General features: G+C 44.5%; 1 protein-coding gene across 2 annotated transcripts in view; it reads left to right on the top strand.

Annotated features, from left to right (window-relative positions):
• The window catches only part of LOC146797519 (inter-alpha-trypsin inhibitor heavy chain H3-like), a 415853-nt gene that overhangs the window by 199273 nt on the left and 194372 nt on the right, over nucleotides 1-22208 (top strand). For both annotated transcript variants that reach the window (XM_085624536.1, XM_085624537.1), the window contains exon 14: nucleotides 1295-1452. In XM_085624536.1, the coding sequence (XP_085480662.1) occupies nucleotides 1295-1452 (158 nt within the window). The remainder of the gene's footprint in view (nucleotides 1-1294; nucleotides 1453-22208) is intronic.

Below are 22208 nucleotides of genomic sequence, written 5' to 3'. Positions count from 1 at the left end.
GAATTCTATATTTGGTGCTGAAGGATTTGGATGGCGTGTTATGTATCAAATGTATTGACTGTTGTTGTTTGACATGCCCATATAATCATTATGACTACATTTGAGATCATGCGATAATATTAGAATGCTACACATATTTATGTCAATGTAATGTTCAAATATTATGAGTTGTGGTGTGTAGGAGCAGAACCTCGAACCCCAAATTGTAATGCACCCCAAAACCTAGATCACCCCAAAATGAACATCTGGAGTTTCCACTCCTGCACCCTTTGTCTTATTATAAAGAACAGCACCCAATTCAATATCAGGCCCAACATCAATTTAGCAAAATATAAATAAGTAAATGGGACCCCTCAATAACTGAGTTGTAGATCAGGGAAAAGTTAAAGGGTTGTATTACAAAAATCAAGAAGTACAGAATAAAAGTTAAACACCATGAAGAAATAGATGCAGAGTAGATATCAGAAATCAGAATATGCCTAAGTCTGAAATAAACAGCAAAATCATAACAGAAATCATCAGTACCCCTAGAGGAAAGTTACTAAGAAATCAGACAGAGTCTCTGGTGGGGAAGCAAAGTCTGTGACGCATCTCCAAAACCAGGGGTTTTTATACACATTTTATGAACAGGTAGTAAGCAAAGACTGGAAATTCAGCATGGCATGACTAGTGATAACACATATTGGACAAATCACAAGTAGAAGCGTCCCAATAATGCACACAACGCTAACCCACTTTTAAGAAAATCATTGCGGAGCTTCGGTGTCATGTCATCATAGGAAGTTCAACTCATTTGCAATATTTCTAAACAATGGGCCATACACAGACAGTAGAGTGCAACAGCTCTACAGCTGGAGAGGCCTTGAGTTGTTGTCCTAGTATCAGAACTAGAAAGGTTCATTCACAATGCATGCACTCTAACGAAAATAACCAATTATATCACAATGTCCTATGGTCTCCGAAGACTGTGATGAAAGAAGACATGCACAAAGGCATTGATTAGGAGGTCAAATGAGCAGGAGCCTGATGAACATCACATCAGAACAGCATCCATGTTGGTCTAAAATGGTGTCTTCGTAAACATGAGGCACAACTAAATCACATTAATAACACACACAAATGTCTAAATAAAATAGTTTTAGGTGCAATGATATTAATTCAGCATTGATGTCTAGAATCCACTATAAAAATCATTAGCAGTCAAAATAATTTGTCAGAAAAAATCATGCATTGAAAACAAACTTTAACAGGTGGTTATGAGTAAGTGTGCATTAATGGTAGCACTCTCTTTTAGCATTTCAGCTCAAGGGGAAGAAAAGGATGCTTTAAAGAAGAAAGCCTTGGACCTTTCACTCAAGTATAGTTTTGTTACACCTCTGTCGTCTATGGTTGTAACTAAACCAGACAAGGAAGCAAAGAACGAAACCCTTGTGGCTGACAAACTTACAGAAGGTAGTATGTAATATCTGCATATGTCATATATATAACTTTGTAGACTGCATGTTTTCTGCTATTTTGGCTGCCTATCTAATCCATGACATGTCTACCTGAACATATGCACCCTCAGACAATCTGTTTCGTATAAGAGATCAAGAATTTGAAAGATAAAGTTTCAGTGGGTTGAATTTTGGTTTATAGTTAAATGAGCATTGGAACAATAACATATCTAACAAATCCAATCTTATATATCTTTCCATTTTCGGTATTAATTATAATTGCGTGGAAGAATATCGCCACAAAGAATAGTTTGGACTGATGCCATGTCATTGAATTTTAAGTTTGCCCACTAAAATATGTCATACCAGGACATATGGATCCTTTTCATGCCCTTTGCATCTGCACATTTTCATCTGCAAATATTTAAAATATATTTATATGTTTGTATGTGTATGTATATGTAATATAGATGTATGACTTCGTTTATCGATAAGTCATCATTTCCTGTGATGTGCATTCAAACTAAAAAGGGTTACTATAACTCTTCTAAGTACACCTGGTTGATATGAAGCACCCATAATGTTCTACTAAAATTAACATTAAAACTAAAAAGGGGTTCTATACCTGTTCCAAGTACATGTGTAATGTTCTACTCCAATTATAAGGGACGATAGATATTCATATATATGTGTGTGTCAGCTCTGATAGCTTCACGTGGAGTTCGGTGGATACCTCGGAGTTGGTTCATTGCAAAAAGGGTTCCACCTCTTGATCGTCTCAGTTCTGTCTGCTATTATAGCACAGAAGGTTGATTGGATCAAGTGAGGGAAGGAAAGGATGGGGACAGCGGGGAGGGCGACCTGTAAACAGAAGCACACAATTTAGGCAACTGTAACTATGCGTATTCTGGCTACTGTGCATTTATTCTGGGTAAATCACTACATATCTCTCTAGTACCTGTAAAAGAAAATAACACCGGATCTCATTCTCATCATGAGTAGCTTAAGGTTCTGTCTTTTTCTTTTGTTAGTGCACGCAGTCACCTTTAAATACATAAAACATAGGACAGCGTAAGCATACTATATGAGGGAATAATATATATCAGGGTTTCAACAAAGGAGGGAGCGTAACTCTCATACCCACCCTAGACTTCAGGGTGCGGTGCTTCACAGGGAGCTTTGCGCCTCTTTCAAATGCCCCCTGTTACTCAAAATACAAAAAGTAATATATACTGAATGACACAGAACAAACAAATACTCGATCCACGGCTTCGGAATACTTTAGCACTATATATTTGCCGGTTCGAATCCCGGCTTCGGCTCTCAGTGCTTCCCCCAGTATATTTTGTACACCAACTTCACCCCGTTGTTCTTATAGTCAAAGATACTCTACCAAGCTTGTGTTTGGGCCGTTTCCATCACGGCTGACACCTCACACTCAAAAGCCTCACTCATTCAGGTTCACCGCAACACTCCTCATTACTGTAGTTCCAGCACTTTTGTTGCAATGCTTAACCTCCCCTTGCTAAGTGATTCCTATGGTTTCTCTCAAATCCACTGAACAGAACACCCACGCTGTTCACTTCACGGCCGCGGGATGTAGTTAGCCTTCAAAGTACCACACTCACTCGCAAACACCTTGAGGTAATGGAGTTTTGGTGCATGTGCACCCTTACCCTACACGGACTGCAAACCGAGCAAAGAATTCAGAGCCCAGCGGCCCTCGGGAAGCAAAAGGAATATCCGGCACCGTCTGGTTCTTTGGATCCTCCTTTACGGGCATGTGACGCCGGAACCAGCGTCAAAACGCCGGAACAAGCGTCATGACGTCTCACGTGCGCCGCATTGCCCGCCAGGAAGTGTGGTTTCCTCCCGACGGGCCATGATGAGACGCGCTGACAACGTTCCTCACCGGCGCTCATAACAGTGTGTCTATATATATATGTGTATGACTTTTTGACCGTGCTGTCGAAACACATCATGTCAATAAAATACAACTCCGAAAATTGAAATCCTGAGTGCGACTCATCTTGCATTCTGGCAGCGCGAGACATTCACAAATATATATATATATATATATATATATATTATCTACTGGCGGTCGCCAGTAGATAGTTATAGTTAGGAAGTGTTTCCATTGGAAATCCGCAACATTCTATTTGGAATAACTTTGGTGCCGATTGACGAATCCTCGCAAAATTTTCAAAATAGGTGGGGCGCTCCACTCTGCTCCTACCCTGCAAGTCTCGGGGTGATTCGTTAAGCGGGGGCTGAGAAAAAAGGGGGTCCCAAAACACGTTTTCCCCATGCATTTTTCCATAGGGACCTTTAGTCCAAGGTACAGCTCGAACGGCTGAACAGAATTACTTGAAATTTGGCAGAGAGGTAGTCCTCAGATCAGGGAGGTGCCTTTTGCAGGTCTGGTGTCAATCTGTTCAGTAGTTCCTGAGGAAATCAAAAGTAAAATCATATATATATGTGGGCGGAGCCTAACCACACATCTCATCCTGAGATCTGATTGGCTCTCAGCACTTCATCCAAGAAGTGTTGGCAGCCATCTTGGGACCAATATACATGATAGCACCTCATTAAAAAGCATTGCAGTTAATAGAAGGTCTTAAGACTTTAGTTACATTATAAATCATTTGTTGATGGTACCATACTCATTTTAGGAACTGTGGTATGTTCTAAGGTGATTTCACCATGTGAAAAAGCCTTCTGCTGGGATATCATGATTGAGAGAAAAATATTTTCTCATGCTTTTCCCACAGAGGTTTGGAAGGTGATCTATAAGCTAAATTGAGAGCATATTTTCTGTAAATTCACATTATCTTTCTCAGTCATTGTGAGATTGATGTCTAACATTCTCAGTAAAACATGTACATCCAACAAGGGCAGAGACTGTCAGTTGATTCCTTTGTGTTCTACTGCAGCTTCCCAGAGTGTTCCAAAGAACAACTAGAGCGCTAACAGTCCTACTTATGATAAACGTATGGCACACCTGAAGCCATCTTGCTTGGATTAAAGTGGTAACTCTTAAAACATTTAATTTAAAAAGGAACAAAATGAGGGGGTTCATTTTTCCATAAAAAGTATGATTAGTGCTGCAGATAGAAAAATGAGGGCACATTTTGAGTGACTTCTCAAATCCTCTTCTATTTCATAAAAGAATTCTGACATGCAGACTGAAACATGCACTTTCAATACCAGCAGCAGTTTTCCCTGGTGAGCAGTAGCTTTACTACAGTGATCTAATGAGCAAAAAGAGTGCTAACATTCTGAATTTATGGCAAATGTGTGACACATCTGAATGCCTTCATGATGGAATCAAAGTAAAAAACTGAAAGCATTTCCTACTGAGGAGACTGCAGAACATGAGGAAATTAGGAAACTTCATAACAAATAAGTCTCCCAAGATGGCCACCAGAGACAAAAGAGCCCACATGTAGCCCAAATATCACCCAGATGTAGCCCAAGTATAGCCCAATGACAGAATGTCCCAGAGTGTTCTTAAAAACAACTAGAGCGCTTACTGTCTTCATTATGACAAAAGTATGGCACACCTGAAGCCATCTTGATTGGAATAAACTGGTAACACTTAAAACATTTAATTTAAAAAGGAACACAATGAGGGGGTTCATTTTGGCATAGAAATTATGATTAATGCCGAAGAAAGAAAATGAGGGCACATTTTGAATGACTTCTCAAATCCTCTTCTATTTCATTAAAATATTCTGACATGCAGACTGAAACATGCACTTTTAATACCAGGAGCAGACTTCCATGGTGAACAGTAGTTTTACTACAGTGATCTAATGAGCAACTAGAGTGCTAACATTCAGAATTTATGGCAAATGTGTGACATATCTGAATACCTTCATGATGGAATCAAAGTAAAAAACTGAAAGCATTTCCTACTGAGGAGACTGCAGAACATGAGGAAATTAGGAAACTTCATAACAAATAAATCTCCCAAAATGGCCACCGGAGACAAAAGAGCCCAAATGTAGCCCATAATCACCCAGATGTAGCCCAAATATAGCCCAATGACAGAAGTGTGCAAAACACTTATTATTTTGTGTTTTTGCAGTGTTATATAGTGCAGACTTGTCAGGTATTGGAGTGCTTTACATGAGCATTGGTTACATCACACAAGAACAAATTCATTTTGGTTGTAGACATGGGGAGACTAAGTGATTTGACCAGAATTACAGAATGTCGAGCTGAATCAGAAACTCCAACCTGGTCCCCAGTTGCAAAGTCTGCAGTTCTGGAAGTAACACCACATCCTCTCCCCTAAGTGCAACATTTAATCAAGTGGTCAACTGGATAAAAAAACATAAAGATAACAAATAATTTAAAAGTGCTTTGTCGCTATTTGAAAACTCAGAAAATATGTCCTTATTTTAGTCTTTTAGAGCACTAACCATAATTGTGATGCCAATAAGACCCTCTCATATATGTAATTTCTAAAGGAAATACTCTAGGTATTACAGTTTTGATTACATCAAGATGACGTCAGGCGTTCCACACTTTTGTAATAAATATAGAATGTTAGCAATCTAGTTGTTCATTAGGATACTGTTGAGAGGCAGAGGCCAGGGGCACGGACTCTGAAAATTGAAGGCAGGTAGGAGGGTGCAAAGGCAACAATTTAACCACACTGAGGAGGCAGGAAGGGCCGTGGCAGCACAACAGACTATGGAGGGCAGTGGAAAGGGAGGCAGGGGCAACAAACCAACAATACAGGACTTGCAAGAGAGGCTGTGGCAATGTAATAGACCATTGTGGGCAGAAGGAAGAGGCAATGGTAATACAACCATACATGCCAACAGACCCGATTCAGCCAGGAAACGTCCAATGTTTTTAAGCTCAAATGGGCTTTATTTGATCTGTCTCCTGTCTACAATCTCCTCTTTTTCAATGTAACTCAAAGGGGAAAATCAATACCCCAGTTTTTTTCAAAATCTCCCTCTTACCAAGTTCAAAATGTTCGCAAGTATGGTACATTGGGTCATGGAAGGAAATGGGGTAGGGACATGGACTTGGATAACAGAGGACAGGAGGGACATGGAGAGGTGCACCAAACTGACGCTGCAGGGCAGGCATCAGGGTTTGCAGCAGCACAATACACCACACAGGGCATGCGGGACGGGAGTGCAGCACAACAATCCATAGAAAGCAAGAGGGAGGGGACAGGACCATGCACATGGACAACAGAGAACAGAGGGGCAAGAGGCAATGGTAGCTAGCTGACCATAATGGACAGACAGGAGAGAAAGCTGCAACATAACAACCCTTAAAGGGCAGGAGGGACGGATCAGGGGCATTACAATGGAACAGACAAGCCAGGAGGGAGGGAGTAGGGGTCTGCACATGTAAACAGTGGGCTGGGGGCAAAGGGGCAGGGCAGGAGCAGCAAGATAGCCATGGAGGTCAGGCAGGATGGGCACTAGAAGCAAGACACACCATGAAGAGCAACAGTGAGACTGTGATGGCATACAAACAGACCATGGAGGGAAGGTGGAAGGGGGTCAGGGGCAGCTAACTGACCACACAGGGAAGGTGGGAGGGGCCATGGCAGCACAGAAGACCATGCATGGCAAGTGGGAGGGTTAGTGGCAGCACAATGGCTATGATGGGCAAGAAGGAGGGTGCAGGGGCATGCACAAAGGATGATGGAGGATAGAAGGGAGGGTCAGGACCTGTGCACAGACAAGAAAGTTCAGGGGAAGGGGCCTCACAACAGACCGCACGGGACAGGCAGGAGGAGCAGTTGCAGCACAACAGACCAGGGAGGGCAGAAGGGTGTGGCAGTACAATGGACCATGTAGGACAGGAGGAAGAGGATAGGGGCATGGCATGTGGACAGGCAGGGCCGAGGTGGCAGGGACAGGTTACAGTCATCTGACAATGCTAGGCAGGTGGGAGGGGAGTGGCAGCTCAACAGAACACTCAGAGTAGATAGGAGTGGCAGGTCCATGGAACATGGTGGGCAAAAAGGATGGAGCAGGGGCATGCACAAAGACATCGGAGGGCAGGGGGAAGGAGAATAGGGGCAGCAAGCTAAGCACAGAGTTTAAGCAGGAGGTCAATGATGGGACATAGAATTGGGCAATGGAGGGCAGGAGGAGTGGACTGGTACATCATACTAAATTGAGGGCAGTGGCAGCACATCAGACCATGCATGGCAGGAGGGAGGAGGCTAGTCCATGGATTCACACAACAGAGGATAGGGAGGAGGGGGATGGGGCAGCAAGCTAACTGTTCAGAGAAGGCGGGTATTAGGAACTTTATTGTTTTTAAAACGTGTGTCTGTGCGAACTACTTAAAATATGAACAAGTATGCAGCATAATCTCACTTTTATTCAGGAAGAAGAGAACGTTTGTGACTGTGACTCCAGGCTCACTTGGTAGAAACACCCCCTGACCCTCCACCCCTATCGCAAAATGTAATGCCCGTGAAAAGGGTAGGTGAACACAGTGTTATATAGAACATAGTCCTGAGAGCACGATTGAAAATGAAAACTAGATATAGTGTATGGTATAAACTATGCACCAAAAAGTGTGATATAAGATGAACCGGTCGTGAAATATAATATGCATACATTGTGCGCAATGACAGATTCATTGGAGAGCGCAAGATAGCACAGGCACTAGCGCGTGCTATGCGATATGCGCCTTGGAGTGTAATATGCACAGGGCAGTGTTGTGTAACTTAACTAGTCTCTAAAGTTGTAATATAAAATATGTGCTGGGGAGTGTAACGTTGCATATGCACTGTGACAAAGATATGGATCCCAGATTGTAATATGTATGGGATAGCACTGTGCGTTATAACATAGGCATCGAGGAAGGCCCGTTAGATGGGGCAATATAACCCGTGCGATGACAAGTGTGGCATGACATATTCACGGGGTGGTGTTACAGTGCACAGGGGCTAGAGAGTGTCATAGCATATGCACTAGCTAGTGGAATACAACACAGAGGTGTGTGGCACTCAGCAGGCAATGGTGGGTGTAACACAGCATTGGGCTCTGCCAGGAGCGCGCTGTGACTCTCAAGTGATGTTCGTCCCCTTTCCAGAGAGTAAAATAAAAAGTATTACAGATCCGGCAGTGGATGTGTGTTTTATTAATCGTGAGGGGGGTTTCTTGCATAGTTTTGGTCGAATTTTTGTCGAATCCCCTTTGAATGGCTTGGTGTGCATGTGTATTAAATGTGCCCGTCAATAGCTACCCATGTTTGTATAAATAACGACAAGGGTGTCTACCGGGATTAGGCATGGTAGGGCATCAGACATGTCAGAGCTTCACTAGTGGTGTAAATACATTCCACGTGGATTCATTGTATGCATAGTCACCTTTTAATGAATATCACGCAAATCGTCATGGTGATAGGTACGTACGGTTTGTCCAACATGTCCTAGGTGTGTCTATAAATATATATTTTTTAAAAATAATCAAAAACAGTGGCCGGCCCTGGGGATTGGGGTCAAAAAAATATAATTAGGAGACAGGCCCTGGGGGATGGGGTCATCAGGGCCAATAAATTAGAATAAGAAGGGGAACCACACAGACCTCCTTCTTAAAAAATTAAAATAAATAAAAGACTGGCATTGTGCCGGAGGCGACGCCCCCTCCTTGCAGCACTCTGCAAACGCGCCCCCTGGCGAGTTGTAAGTTGGGGAATTAATTCCTCTTCAATACTGAGGGTCCCTGAGGGCCAACTAGCCCAACAGGCATCTCCAGTATGCGCCAGGGAGCTGCGCTGCAGACAGGTGTTCTGAGGCCAAGCCCCATTTTACACCTCTCTGCAACGCAGCTCTGTGGCGCTTACTGGAGGTACCTAGTGGTCTAGTTTGACCCTAGGGACCCTTAGGATTCAAGGGGACTTATTCTCTCAACTTAGAACAGCCACAGGGCGCGTTTACACAGTGGTGAAGGGAGGGGACGGGGCCTGAGGTGACGTGTGCAAACACGCACTATGGCATGTTTTAAATTGGGGATATAATTTCCCTTCAATACTAAGGGCCCCTGGGGGCTAACTAGCCCACCAAGTGCTTCCAGTAAGCGCCACTGAGCTGCATTGCAGAGAGGTGGTCCAGGCCGTGCCACTTTTTACACCTCTCTGCAACGCAGCTCTGTGGCACTTACTGGAGGTACCTAGTGGGCTAGTTGGACCCTAGGGACCCTCAGGATTCAAATGAACTTAATCTCCCAACTAAAAACGGACACAGGGCGTGTTTACACAGTGGTGAAGGGAGGGGACGGGGCCTGAGTTAACGTGTGCAAAAACTCCCTGTGGCCTGTTTTAAGAGGTAGTTTTAATCCACCTGCCATATTATATACTAGGGGCTTACAGAGGAGGTCATGCTAATCACAGGGGGACCCCAAAGCATAATGTTCCCTAGTGTATGTAGGTGTTTTGACTGTATTCTAAGTGTCTTTTAACATAGCACTGGCTCTAGGACTGGTTAGTCAGACTCAGTTACCACCAGTATCCATCTGAAAAAGTTGAGGGTACAGGATGATTTTGCAACAAGGCTTCTTGCTGTTCTTCTTTTTGTTCTTTCTGCACGTTATCCTTCTTCCTGCACTTTTCTTCGTCTTTGAGGACTTCTGTTGCTTCTTTCTGCACGTCTTTTTTTCTTTCTGTGCATTTTTTCTTCTTTCTTCACATGTCCTATCTCTGTAGGCATAGTTAGAAATTAGCATTTAAAAAAACCTTTGAAATTCACAGAAAAAACCATAGGTTTCAGGCACGTTATAGTTAGGAATTAGCATTTTAAAAACCTCAGAAATTCACTGGAAAAAACCATAGATTTCAGGGGTGTTATAGTTAGCTGGACTTTTCACTTGTACAAAACCATTGAAATTCCCCCGTTATAGTTAGTTCAGCTAACTATAACTCGCGCGCCCGCAATGCACTGCTGATGACGTCACATATTACATCACTCATGACATGGTCAGTGACATCACTCATGACATCACTGATGACATCTCAAATGACATCACTGATGATATCACTGATGACATCATCCTTGTGATAGAGTGGCAGACCTCCTCTCACCCTAATATAACCTTTGATACACACATTCAAAAATAGAGACTACAATTTTCAAAACAATGGACATACCAATACCAGTTACAACAACCTCTTCAGTAATTCTAAGATCCACATACACATCCACTCATTCGCCAACAGTCCTATACAGTCACTCATACATGTACTCACTCATCATATGTACTCATACACCTATACATCCTGTTACACAATGCCACTCATCCATAGAATTACTCACACACATAGTCACTCATGGTAATAAAGAATCAAACATACATTTACTTGCATATACAGTTATACACACACCACCACACTTACTTCTACGGAAACTTACACATACTTAGTCTTTTAAACAATCACTTATAGAAACACATACTTATTCATTCAGGAACTCTTTCAATCTCTAACTCTCACATATACTCACTTATATACACCAATAGTCACATATACTAGTTTAAAACATATGTAGTTACTCATAAAGACACTATTGAGACAGTCATTCAATCACTAACACACCCATACACACACTCATCCACCTATACAGTCCTGCACACATGCTGTCTTCAACACATACAAACAGTGAGTCACTCATTCATGCAACTATGCACTACGTAATACCCCCCACCGAACCATGCAGACACTCAGATTGATACTCAAAAAACCAACTAATAACCTATATAGACACCCATGTAGCTACTCACCAACCCATGCAGCCACTTATACACAAAGTGAGAGACTGATACAGATATTTACATATTTAAACATTACTCACTAAGCCATGTATTCACTATGATACACTTAATCAGTCAGTTACACAATCAATTTTTCAAAAACAAATCATCCATTTAGACACTTATATACCCATTTATTCTTCCATCGACCTTCAGATATACATATATAAAACATATTTAATTTACAGAAAAACACACATTCACTGGATGATGTCATCAGTGATGTCATCAGTGATGTCATCAGTGATGTCATTTGAGATGTCATCAGTGATGTCATGAGTGATGTCACTGACCATGTCATGAGTGATGTAATATGTGACGTCATCAGCAGTGCATTGCGGGCGCGTGAGTTATAGTTAGCTGAACTAACTATAACGGGGGAATTTCAATGGTTTTGTACAAGTGAAAAGTCCAGCTAACTATAACAACCCTGAAACCTATGGTTTTTTCAGTGAATATGTATATATATATATATATATATATATATATTATCTACTGGCAGTCGCCAGTAGATAGTTTTAGTTAGGACCGTGTTTCCATAGGAAATCTGAAAATTCTATTTTGAATAACTTTGGCGCCGGTTGACGGATCCTCGCAAAAGTTTCAAAACTAATGGGGTGCTCTGCTCAGCTCCTACTCTGGAAGTCTCGGAGTGATTTGTCAAGCGGGGGCTGAGAAAAAAGGGGGGTCCCAAAACGCGTTTTCCCCATGCATTTTCCCATAGGACCTTTAGTCGAAGGTACAGCCCGAACGGCTGAACAGAATTACTTGAAATTTGGCAAAGAGGTAGTCCTCAGGTCAGGGATGTGCCTTTTGCATATATGGTGTCAATCTGTTCAGTAGTTCCTGAGAAAATTGCAGTTAAAAGTACATAAATATCTATAAGCGTGCACCATGCGCGCACCGTGCACGCACCTTAACGTGCGCGAGCGTAATTGGTGGTTACATGTCAGTCAACATTCGAATCGGTCGAAATCAGGAAGTGTTGTCTGCCATTTTGTGTGTGACAGTGAAAAAGAAAGGTGGAGAACGTGAAAAGGGGGCAGGGTACAGAGTTCCTGACCCCCGAGCTTTTGTTAGGGGGACCCTGAAGGACCCCGAAGGGTGAAAAAAAGATTTTTTTAAAAAATCGCGAGGTGTGCACACGGTGCGCGCACCATCGCGAAGTGCGCGCACGGTGCACGCACGGCGGAAAAAAACTCATTAAAAAAATAGAATTAAAAATCAAATTTAAGTGTTTAGATGTTAGGTGGCTCTAAAAAGAGCCGTTGTGTTAATTGAGGAACAGAGGAACAAAAAAATGAAAAGAATTATTGGGTGCCGCATGTGTGCTGCTGTATCTTGCTCTCTATTAGGGGAATGCTGGTGTCACCATAAGAGAGAAGAGCATTGCACGCATTGCACCGTATATGCAGCCTCTTGAACAGAGGGTGTATATCCAGAGGAACAGAAGCAGGTGAAGCTGCCGCCGCAGATGAAGTGCTCGGCTGAGCTGCCAATGATGTGCTCGGCTGAGCTGCCAATGATGTGCTCGGCTGAGCTGCTGGAGGGTTGTCTCTAGCAGCTCGCGCAAAAGCCACAGGATGTACTCCTTTAACGTGCCTGATCATAGTGAAAATACTAAAAGAGTATTTCTTTTTAGGATCTCCTCTTGATAAGACAACACCACAAATAGTGCAGGTGACTTTTGGAGCATTCACCTTCTTCTGCCCCTCTGGAAATGTAAAAAATTGCCATATAAAAGAATCTTTCTGTTTCCTCTGTCTCACAAGGGTCTCCTGCTCACTCCCAGAAGATGACTGCTGCTCTGCCATTCTCAAGTACTGGAGTACTGGAAAAGCTGCTCAGCTCCTTCTCCCAGGGAATCAGAAGAAATAATGAGGGGAGTGGGTGTGGTGTTGGAAGTTTCTGGAACTGAAACTACTATAAACCAATGAAAAGTGTTGTTTCTTAATCACATGACCTGAAACTACTATAAACCAATGAAAAGTGTTGTTTCTAAATCACATGACTTGCCGTGCGCGCACGGTGCGCGCACGGTGCGCACGCGGAGCACGCGCGCACGCGCGTACGGAGCACATGCGCATGCGCGTACGGAGCACGCGCATACGGAGCACGCACGACGTACGCATGCGCACGTGGAGCACGTACGCATGCGCACACGGAGCACGTACGCATGCCCTGTCAAAAACCCTTAAAAAAATAAAAACATTTTTTTTAAGTGTTTATAAGTTTATAGAAGATATTAACTATGCTGTTTAACTTTATCCAAATAAAAAAAAAAGGGCTGATCCATTCCATATTACAGGATAAAGTCAATCTATAACTATATACATAGGTAGCTTATTGTAAAATAAATATTTAAAAAATATAATAATATATTCATAAATTAGCATTTAAAAAACCTTGCAAATTCACTTAAAAAACCATAGGTTTCACACACGTTATAGTTAGGAATACTGATGACGTCATCCATGAGATAAATTACCACATCTTCTCGCACCCTAATATAACCTTTGATACACCGACTCAAAATTTCAGAGTTCCATTCTCAAAACCATATATACTCCAATACCAATAACTACATACCCACTTATTAACTCTTAGGTCTACATACACCTCCACTGATTTGAGATGTCATCAGTGATGTCATGAGTGATGTCACTGACCATGTCATGAGTGATGTAATATGTGACGTCATCAGCAGTGGATTGCGGGCGCGCGAGTTATAGTTAGCTGAACTAAATATAACGGGGGAATTTCAATGGTTTTGTACGAGTGAAATGTCCAGCTAACTATAACATGTGTGAAACCAATGGTTTTTTCAGTGTATATATATATATATATATATATATATATATATATATATATATATATATATATATATATTATCTACTGGCGGTTGCCAGTAGATTGTTATAGTTAGTACCCAGTTTCCAGTTTCCATAGGAAAAGCTTTTTTGTTTTCCCAATAACTTTGGCGCCAGATGACGAATCTTGGCGAAAGTTTCCAAACTTGGGGGGCACTCTGGCCAGCTCCTATCCTGAAAATTGTGGGGTGAGAAAAAAAGGGGGGGTCCCAAAACATGTTTTCTCCATGTTAATTCCCATAGGAAACTTTAGACACGGCTACAGCTAGAACTGCTGAATGGAATTACACCAAATGTGGCAAAAAGATAGCCCTTGTTTCAGAAAGAGACCTTTTTTTTAAATGGAGTAAATCCGTTCAGTAGTTTTTGAGAAATTAAAAAAATAGAGGTCGGAAAATCAATTTCCCATAGGAAACTTTAGACACGGTTACAGCTGAAACTGCTGAACGAAATTACACCAAATTTGGCAAAAAGTTAGCCCTTAGTTCAGAAAGAGACCTTTATTTTAAATGGTGTAAATCCGTTCAGCAGTTTTTGAGATATTAAAGGAAAAATGTGTTTATATATCTGGGCGGGACCTAACTACACAAGCACGAGCTTGGCTCTAATTGGCTGACAACACTTCAATCCAGGAAGTGTTGGCAGCCATCTTGGTGCAATGCTTTTAGGTCTCGGCTAGTGACGCAGCGCATGCACTGCCCACTTGGCGAGATCTATTGTTATCGATCTACCCAAACACCACTGCACTAACCTAAACCCTAAACCACTACCCTCAGCACGACCCCTACACTAGACAAACACCACTGCACTAACCTACGCCCTAAAACACTACCCCCAGCATGACCCCCTACATTACCAAACACCACTGCACTACCTTAAATCCTAAAACGCTATCCCCAGCATGAACCTCTACACTACCGAAAAACTACTGCACTACCCTAAAACACGACCCCTATAGTATACAAACACCACTGCACTATCCTAAACCCTAAAACACTACCCCAGCACAAGCTACACTACACAAACACCACTGCGCTATCCTAAACCCTAAGCCACTACCCCCAGCAGAAGCTACACTACACAAACACCACTGCACTACTCTAAAAACTAAAACACTACCCCCAGCATGACACCCTACACTACACAAACACCACTGCACTACCCTAAACCCTAAAACACTACTCCCAGCATGACCCCCTACACTACCCAAACACCACAGCACTACCCTAAACCCTAAAACACAACCCCCAGCATGACCCCCTACACTACCCAAACATCACTGCACTACCATAAAACACGACCCCCTACACTACACAAACACCACTGCACTACCCTAAACCATAAAACACTACCCCCAGCACGACCCCCTACACTACACAAACACCACTGCACTGCCCTAAGCCCTAAAACACTACCCCCAGCACGACCCCCTACACTACACAAATACCACTACACTGCCCTAAACCCTAAAACACTACCCCCAGCATGACCCCCTACACTGCCCAAACACCACTGCACTGCCCTAAACCCTAAAACACTACCCCAGCACGATCCCCCTACACTACCCAAACACCACTGCACTGCCCTAAACCCAAAAACACTACCCCCAGCATGACTCCCTACACTTTCAAAACACCACTGCACTACCCTAAATCTACCACAGCACGACCCCCTACACTACACAAACACCACTGCACTACCCTAAACCCTAAAACATGACCCCTACACTACACAAACAATACTACACTATCCTAAACACTAAAACACTACCCCCAGCACAACCCCCTACACTACCCCAACAACACTGCACTACCCGAAACCCTAAAACACTACCCCCTATACTACGCAAACACCACTGCACTACCCTAAACCCTAAATCTACCCCAGCACAAAACTTTACACTACACAAACACCACTTCACTACCCTAAACCCTAAAACACTATTCCCAGCACGACCACCTACACTACCCAAACACCACTTCACTACCCTAAACGCTAAAACACAACCCCCAGCATGCACCCTACACTACCCAAACATCATTGCACTACCCTAAAACACGACCCCCTACACTACACAAACACAACTGCACTACCCTAAACCATAAAACACCACTGCACTGCTATCAACCCTAAAACACTACCCCAGCACGATCCCCCTCCACTACCCAAACACCACTGAACTGCATTGCCCTAAACCCAAAAACACTACCCCCAGCACGACCACCTACACTACCCAAACACCACAGCACTACCCTAAACCCTAAAACACCATCCCTACACTACACAAACACCACTTCACTACCCTAAACCCTAAAACACTACCCCAGCACGACTCCCTACACTAAACAAATACCACTGCAGTACCCTAAACCCTAAAACACTACCCCCAGCATGACCCCCTACACTACCCAAACACCACTGCACTGCCCTAAACCCTAAAACACTTCCACCAGCCCGGTCCCATGCACTACCCAAACACCACTGCACTACCCTAAACCCTAAAACACAACCCCCAGCATGACCCCCTGCACTACCCAAACATCACAGCACTACCCTAAAACATGACCCCCTACACTACACAAACACAACTGCACTACCCTAAACCATAAAACACTATCCCCAGCACGACCCCCTACACTACACAAACACCCCTGCACTGCCCTAAACCCTAAAACACTAACCCCAGCACGACCCCCTACACTACACAAACACCACTGCACTGCCCTAAACCCAAAAACACTACCCCCAGCATGACTCCCTACACTTTCAAAACACCACTGCACTACACTAAATCTACCACAGCACGACCCCCTACACTACACAAACACCACTGCACTACCCTAAACCCTAAAACATGACCCCTACACTACACAAACAATACTACACTATCCTAAACACTAAAACACTACCCCCAGCACAACCCCCTACACTACCCCAACAACACTGCACTACCCGAAACCCTAAAACACTACCCCCTATACTACGCAAACACCACTGCACTACCCTAAACCCTAAATCTACCCCAGCACAAAACTTTACACTACACAAACACCACTTCACTACCCTAAACCCTAAAACACTATTCCCAGCACGACCACCTACACTACCCAAACACCACTTCACTACCCTAAACGCTAAAACACAACCCCCAGCATGCACCCTACACTACCCAAACATCATTGCACTACCCTAAAACACGACCCCCTACACTACACAAACACAACTGCACTACCCTAAACCATAAAACACCACTGCACTGCTATCAACCCTAAAACACTACCCCAGCACGATCCCCCTCCACTACCCAAACACCACTGAACTGCATTGCCCTAAACCCAAAAACACTACCCCCAGCACGACCACCTACACTACCCAAACACCACAGCACTACCCTAAACCCTAAAACACCATCCCTACACTACACAAACACCACTTCACTACCCTAAACCCTAAAACACTACCCCAGCACGACTCCCTACACTAAACAAATACCACTGCAGTACCCTAAACCCTAAAACACTACCCCCAGCATGACCCCCTACACTACCCAAACACCACTGCACTGCCCTAAACCCTAAAACACTTCCACCAGCCCGGTCCCATGCACTACCCAAACACCACTGCACTACCCTAAACCCTAAAACACAACCCCCAGCATGACCCCCTGCACTACCCAAACATCACAGCACTACCCTAAAATATGACCCCCTACACTACACAAACACAACTGCACTACCCTAAACCATAAAACACTATCCCCAGCACGACCCCCTACACTACACAAACACCCCTGCACTGCCCTAAACCCTAAAACACTAACCCCAGCACGACCCCCTACACTACACAAACACCACTGCACTGCCCTAAACCCTAAAACACTACCCCCAACATGACCCCCTACACTACCCAAATAGCACTGCACTACCCTAAACCCTAAAACATGACCCCCTACACTACACAAACAACACTGCACTACCCTAAACACTAAAACACTACCCGCAGCACAACCCGTACACTACCCAAACACCACTGCACTACCCTATACCCTAAAACACGACCCCCTACACTACACAAACACCACTGCACAACCCTATACCCTAAAACACTACCCCAGCACAACTCCCTACACTAAACAAATACCACTGCACTACCCTAAACCCTAAAACACTACCCCCGGCATGACCCCCTTCACTACTCAAACACCACTGCACTGCCCGAAACCCTAAAACACTTCTACCAGCATGATCCCCCACACTACCCAAACACCACTGCACTGCCCTAAACCATAAAACCCTAAATCCCTAACCCCAGCATGACCCCCTATACTACCGAAACAACACTGCACTATCCTAAACTCTAAATCTACCCCCAGTATGATACCCTGCACTACACAAACACAACTGCACTACCCTTAACCCTAAAACACTACCCCCAGTATGACCCCCTATACTACACAAACACCACTGCCCTACACCCTAAAACACTACCCCCAACGTGACCACTTACACTACCCAAACACCACTGCACTACCCTTAACCCTAAAACACTACCCCAGCACAACCCCTACACTACACAAACACCACTGCAGTACCCTAAACCCTAAATCTACCCCAGCATGACCCCCTATACTACTCAAACACCACTGCACTACCCTAAACGCTAAAACACTACCCCCAGCACAACCCCCTTCAATACCGAAACACTACTGCACTGGCCTAAACCCTAAAACACTACCCTCAGCACAACCTCCTACACTACACAAACAACACTGCTCTGCCCTAAACCCTAAAACACTACCCACAGCACGACCCCCTGCACCACCCAAACACAACTGCACTGCCCTAAACCCTAAAATACTACCCCCAGCATGACCCACAACACTACACAAACACCACTGCACTGCCTTAAACCCTAACACACTACCTGCAGCACAACCCCCTACACTACCCAAACACCACTGCATTACCCTAAACCCTAATTCTACTCCCATCATGACCCCCTACACTACACAAACACCACTGAACTACCCCAAACCCTAAAACACTACCCCAGCTTGACCTCCTACACTACATAAACACCACTGTACTACCCTAAACCCTAAAACACTATCCCCAGCAAGACCCCCTACACTACACAAACACCACTGCACTACCCTAAACCCTAAAACACTACCCCCAGCATGACCCCCTGCACGACCAAAACACCACTGCACTACCCTAAACCCAAAAACGCTATCACAGCATGAACCCCTACACTACCCAAACACCACTGCACTGCCCTAAACCCTAAAACACTACCCCAGCATGATCCCCCTACACTACCCAAACACCACTGCACTGCCCTTAACCCCAAAACACTACCCCCAGCATGACCCCCTACACTTTCCAAACACCACTGCACTACCCTAAATCTACCCCAGCACGACCCCCTACACTACACAAACACCACTGCACTACCCTAAACTCTAAATCTACCCCAGCACGACCCCAAACACTACACAAACACCACTTCACTACCCAAAACCTTAACACACTACCCTAACACGACCCCCTACACAACCCAAACACCACTGCACAAGCCTAAACCCTAAAACATGACCCCTACACTACACAAAAAACACTACACTACCCTAAACACTAAAACACTACCCCCAGCACAACCCCCTACACTACCCAAACAACACTGCACTACCCTAAACCCTAAAACACTACCCCCTACACTACACAAACACCACTGCACTACCCTAAATCCTAAATCTACACCAGCATGAAACCTTACACTACACAAACACCACAGCACTACCGTAAACCCTAAAACACAACCCCCAGCATGGCCCCCTACACTACCCAAACACCACTGCACTACCCTAAACCATAAAACACTACCCCAGCACGACCCCCTACACTACACAAACACCACTGCACTGCCCTAAGCCCTAACACACTACCCCCAGCACGACCCCCTACACTACACAAACACCACTACACTGCCCTGAACCCTAAAACACTACCCCCAACATGACCCCCTACACTACCCAAAGAGCACTGCACTACCCTAAACCCTAAAACATGACCCCCTACACTACACAAACAACACTGCACTACCCTAAACACTAAAACACTACCCGCAGCACAACCCCTACACTACCCCAAAACCACTGAACTACCCTATACCCTAAAACACGACCCCCTACACTACACAAACACCACTGCACTACCCTATACCCTAAAACACTACCCCAGCACAACTCCCTACACTAAACAAATACCACTGCACTACCCTAAACCCTAAAACACTACCCCCGGCAAGACCCCCTTCACTACCCAAACACCACTGCACTGCCCTAAACCCTAACACCCTAACCCCAGCATGACCCCCTATACTACCCAAACACCACTGCACTATCCTAAACTCTAAATCTACCCCCAGTATGACCCCCTGGCCTACACAAACACCACTGCACTACCCTAAACCCTAAAACACTACCCCAGCACGCCCCCTACACTACACAAACACAACTGCACTACCCGAAACCCTAAAACACTACCCCCAGTATGACCCCCTATACTACACAAACACCACTGCACTACCCTAAACCCTAAAACACTACCCCGAGCGTGACCACTTACACTACCCAAACACCACAGCACTACCCTAAACCCTAAAACACTACCCCAGCATGACCCCTACACTACACAAACACCACTGCAATACCCTAAACCCTAAATCTACCCCAGCATGACCCCCTATACTACTCATTCACCACTGCACTACCCTAAATGCTAAAACACTACCCCCAGCACAACCCCCTACAATACCGAAACACCACTGCACTGCCCTAAACCCTAAAACACTACCCCCAGCATGACCCCCTACACTACACAAACAACACTGCGCTGCCCTAAACCCTAAAACACTACCCACAGCACAACCCCCTACACCACCCAAACACAACTGCACTGCCCTAAACCCTAAAATACTACCCCCAGCATGGCCCCCTACACTACACAAACACCACTGCACTGCCCTAAACCCTAAAACACTAGCTGCAGCACAACCCCCTACACTACCCAAACACCACTGCATTACCCTAAACCCTTATTCTACTCCCATCATGACCCCCTATACTACACAAACACCACTGAACTACCCCAAACCGTAAAACACTACCCCAGCTTAACCTACTACACTACACAAACACCACTGCACAACCCTAAACCCTAAAACACTACCCCCAGCAAGACCCCCTACACTACACAAACACCACTGCTCTACCCTAAACCCTAAAACACTACCCCCAGCACGACCCCCTACACGACCAAAACACCAAAGCACTACCCTAAACCCAAAAACGCTATCACAGCATGAACTCCTACACTACCCAAACACCACTGCACTGCTCTAAATCAAAAAAAACTACCCCCAGCATGACCACCTACACTTTCCAAACACCACTGCACTACCCTAAATCTACCCCCAGCACGATCCTCTACACTACACAAACACCACTGCACTACCCTAAACTCTAAATCTACCCCAGCACGACCCCAACCACTACAAAAACACCACTTCACTACCCAAAACCTTAACACACTACCCTAACATGACCCCCTACACTACCCAAACACCACTGCACTGCCCTAAACCCTAAAACATGACCCCTACACTACACAAACACCACTGCACTGCCCTAAACCCTAAAACACTAACCCCAGCACGACCCCCTACACTACACAAACACCACTGCACAGCCCTAAACCCTAAAACACTACTCCCAACATGACCCCCTACACTACCCAAACAACACTGCACTACCCTACACCCTAAAACACTACCCCCTACACTACACAAACACCACTGCACTACCCTAAATCTACCCCAGCATGAAATCTTACACTACACAAACACCACTTCACTACCCTAAACCCTAAAACACTACTCCCAGCACGACCACCTACACTACCCAAACACCACTTCACTACCCTAAAACACGACCCCCTACACTACACAAACAACACTGTACTACCCTAAACCCTAAAAAACTACCCCCTACACTACACAAACACCACTGCACTACCCTAAATCCTAAATCTACCCCAGCATGA

The sequence above is a fragment of the Triturus cristatus genome, chromosome 9 (assembly GCF_964204655.1).
Source record: "Triturus cristatus chromosome 9, aTriCri1.1, whole genome shotgun sequence".
Classification (NCBI taxonomy): domain Eukaryota; kingdom Metazoa; phylum Chordata; class Amphibia; order Caudata; family Salamandridae; genus Triturus; species Triturus cristatus.
Note: the sequence above shows the minus strand (reverse complement) of the source record. Positions and strands in the feature narration are given on the sequence as shown.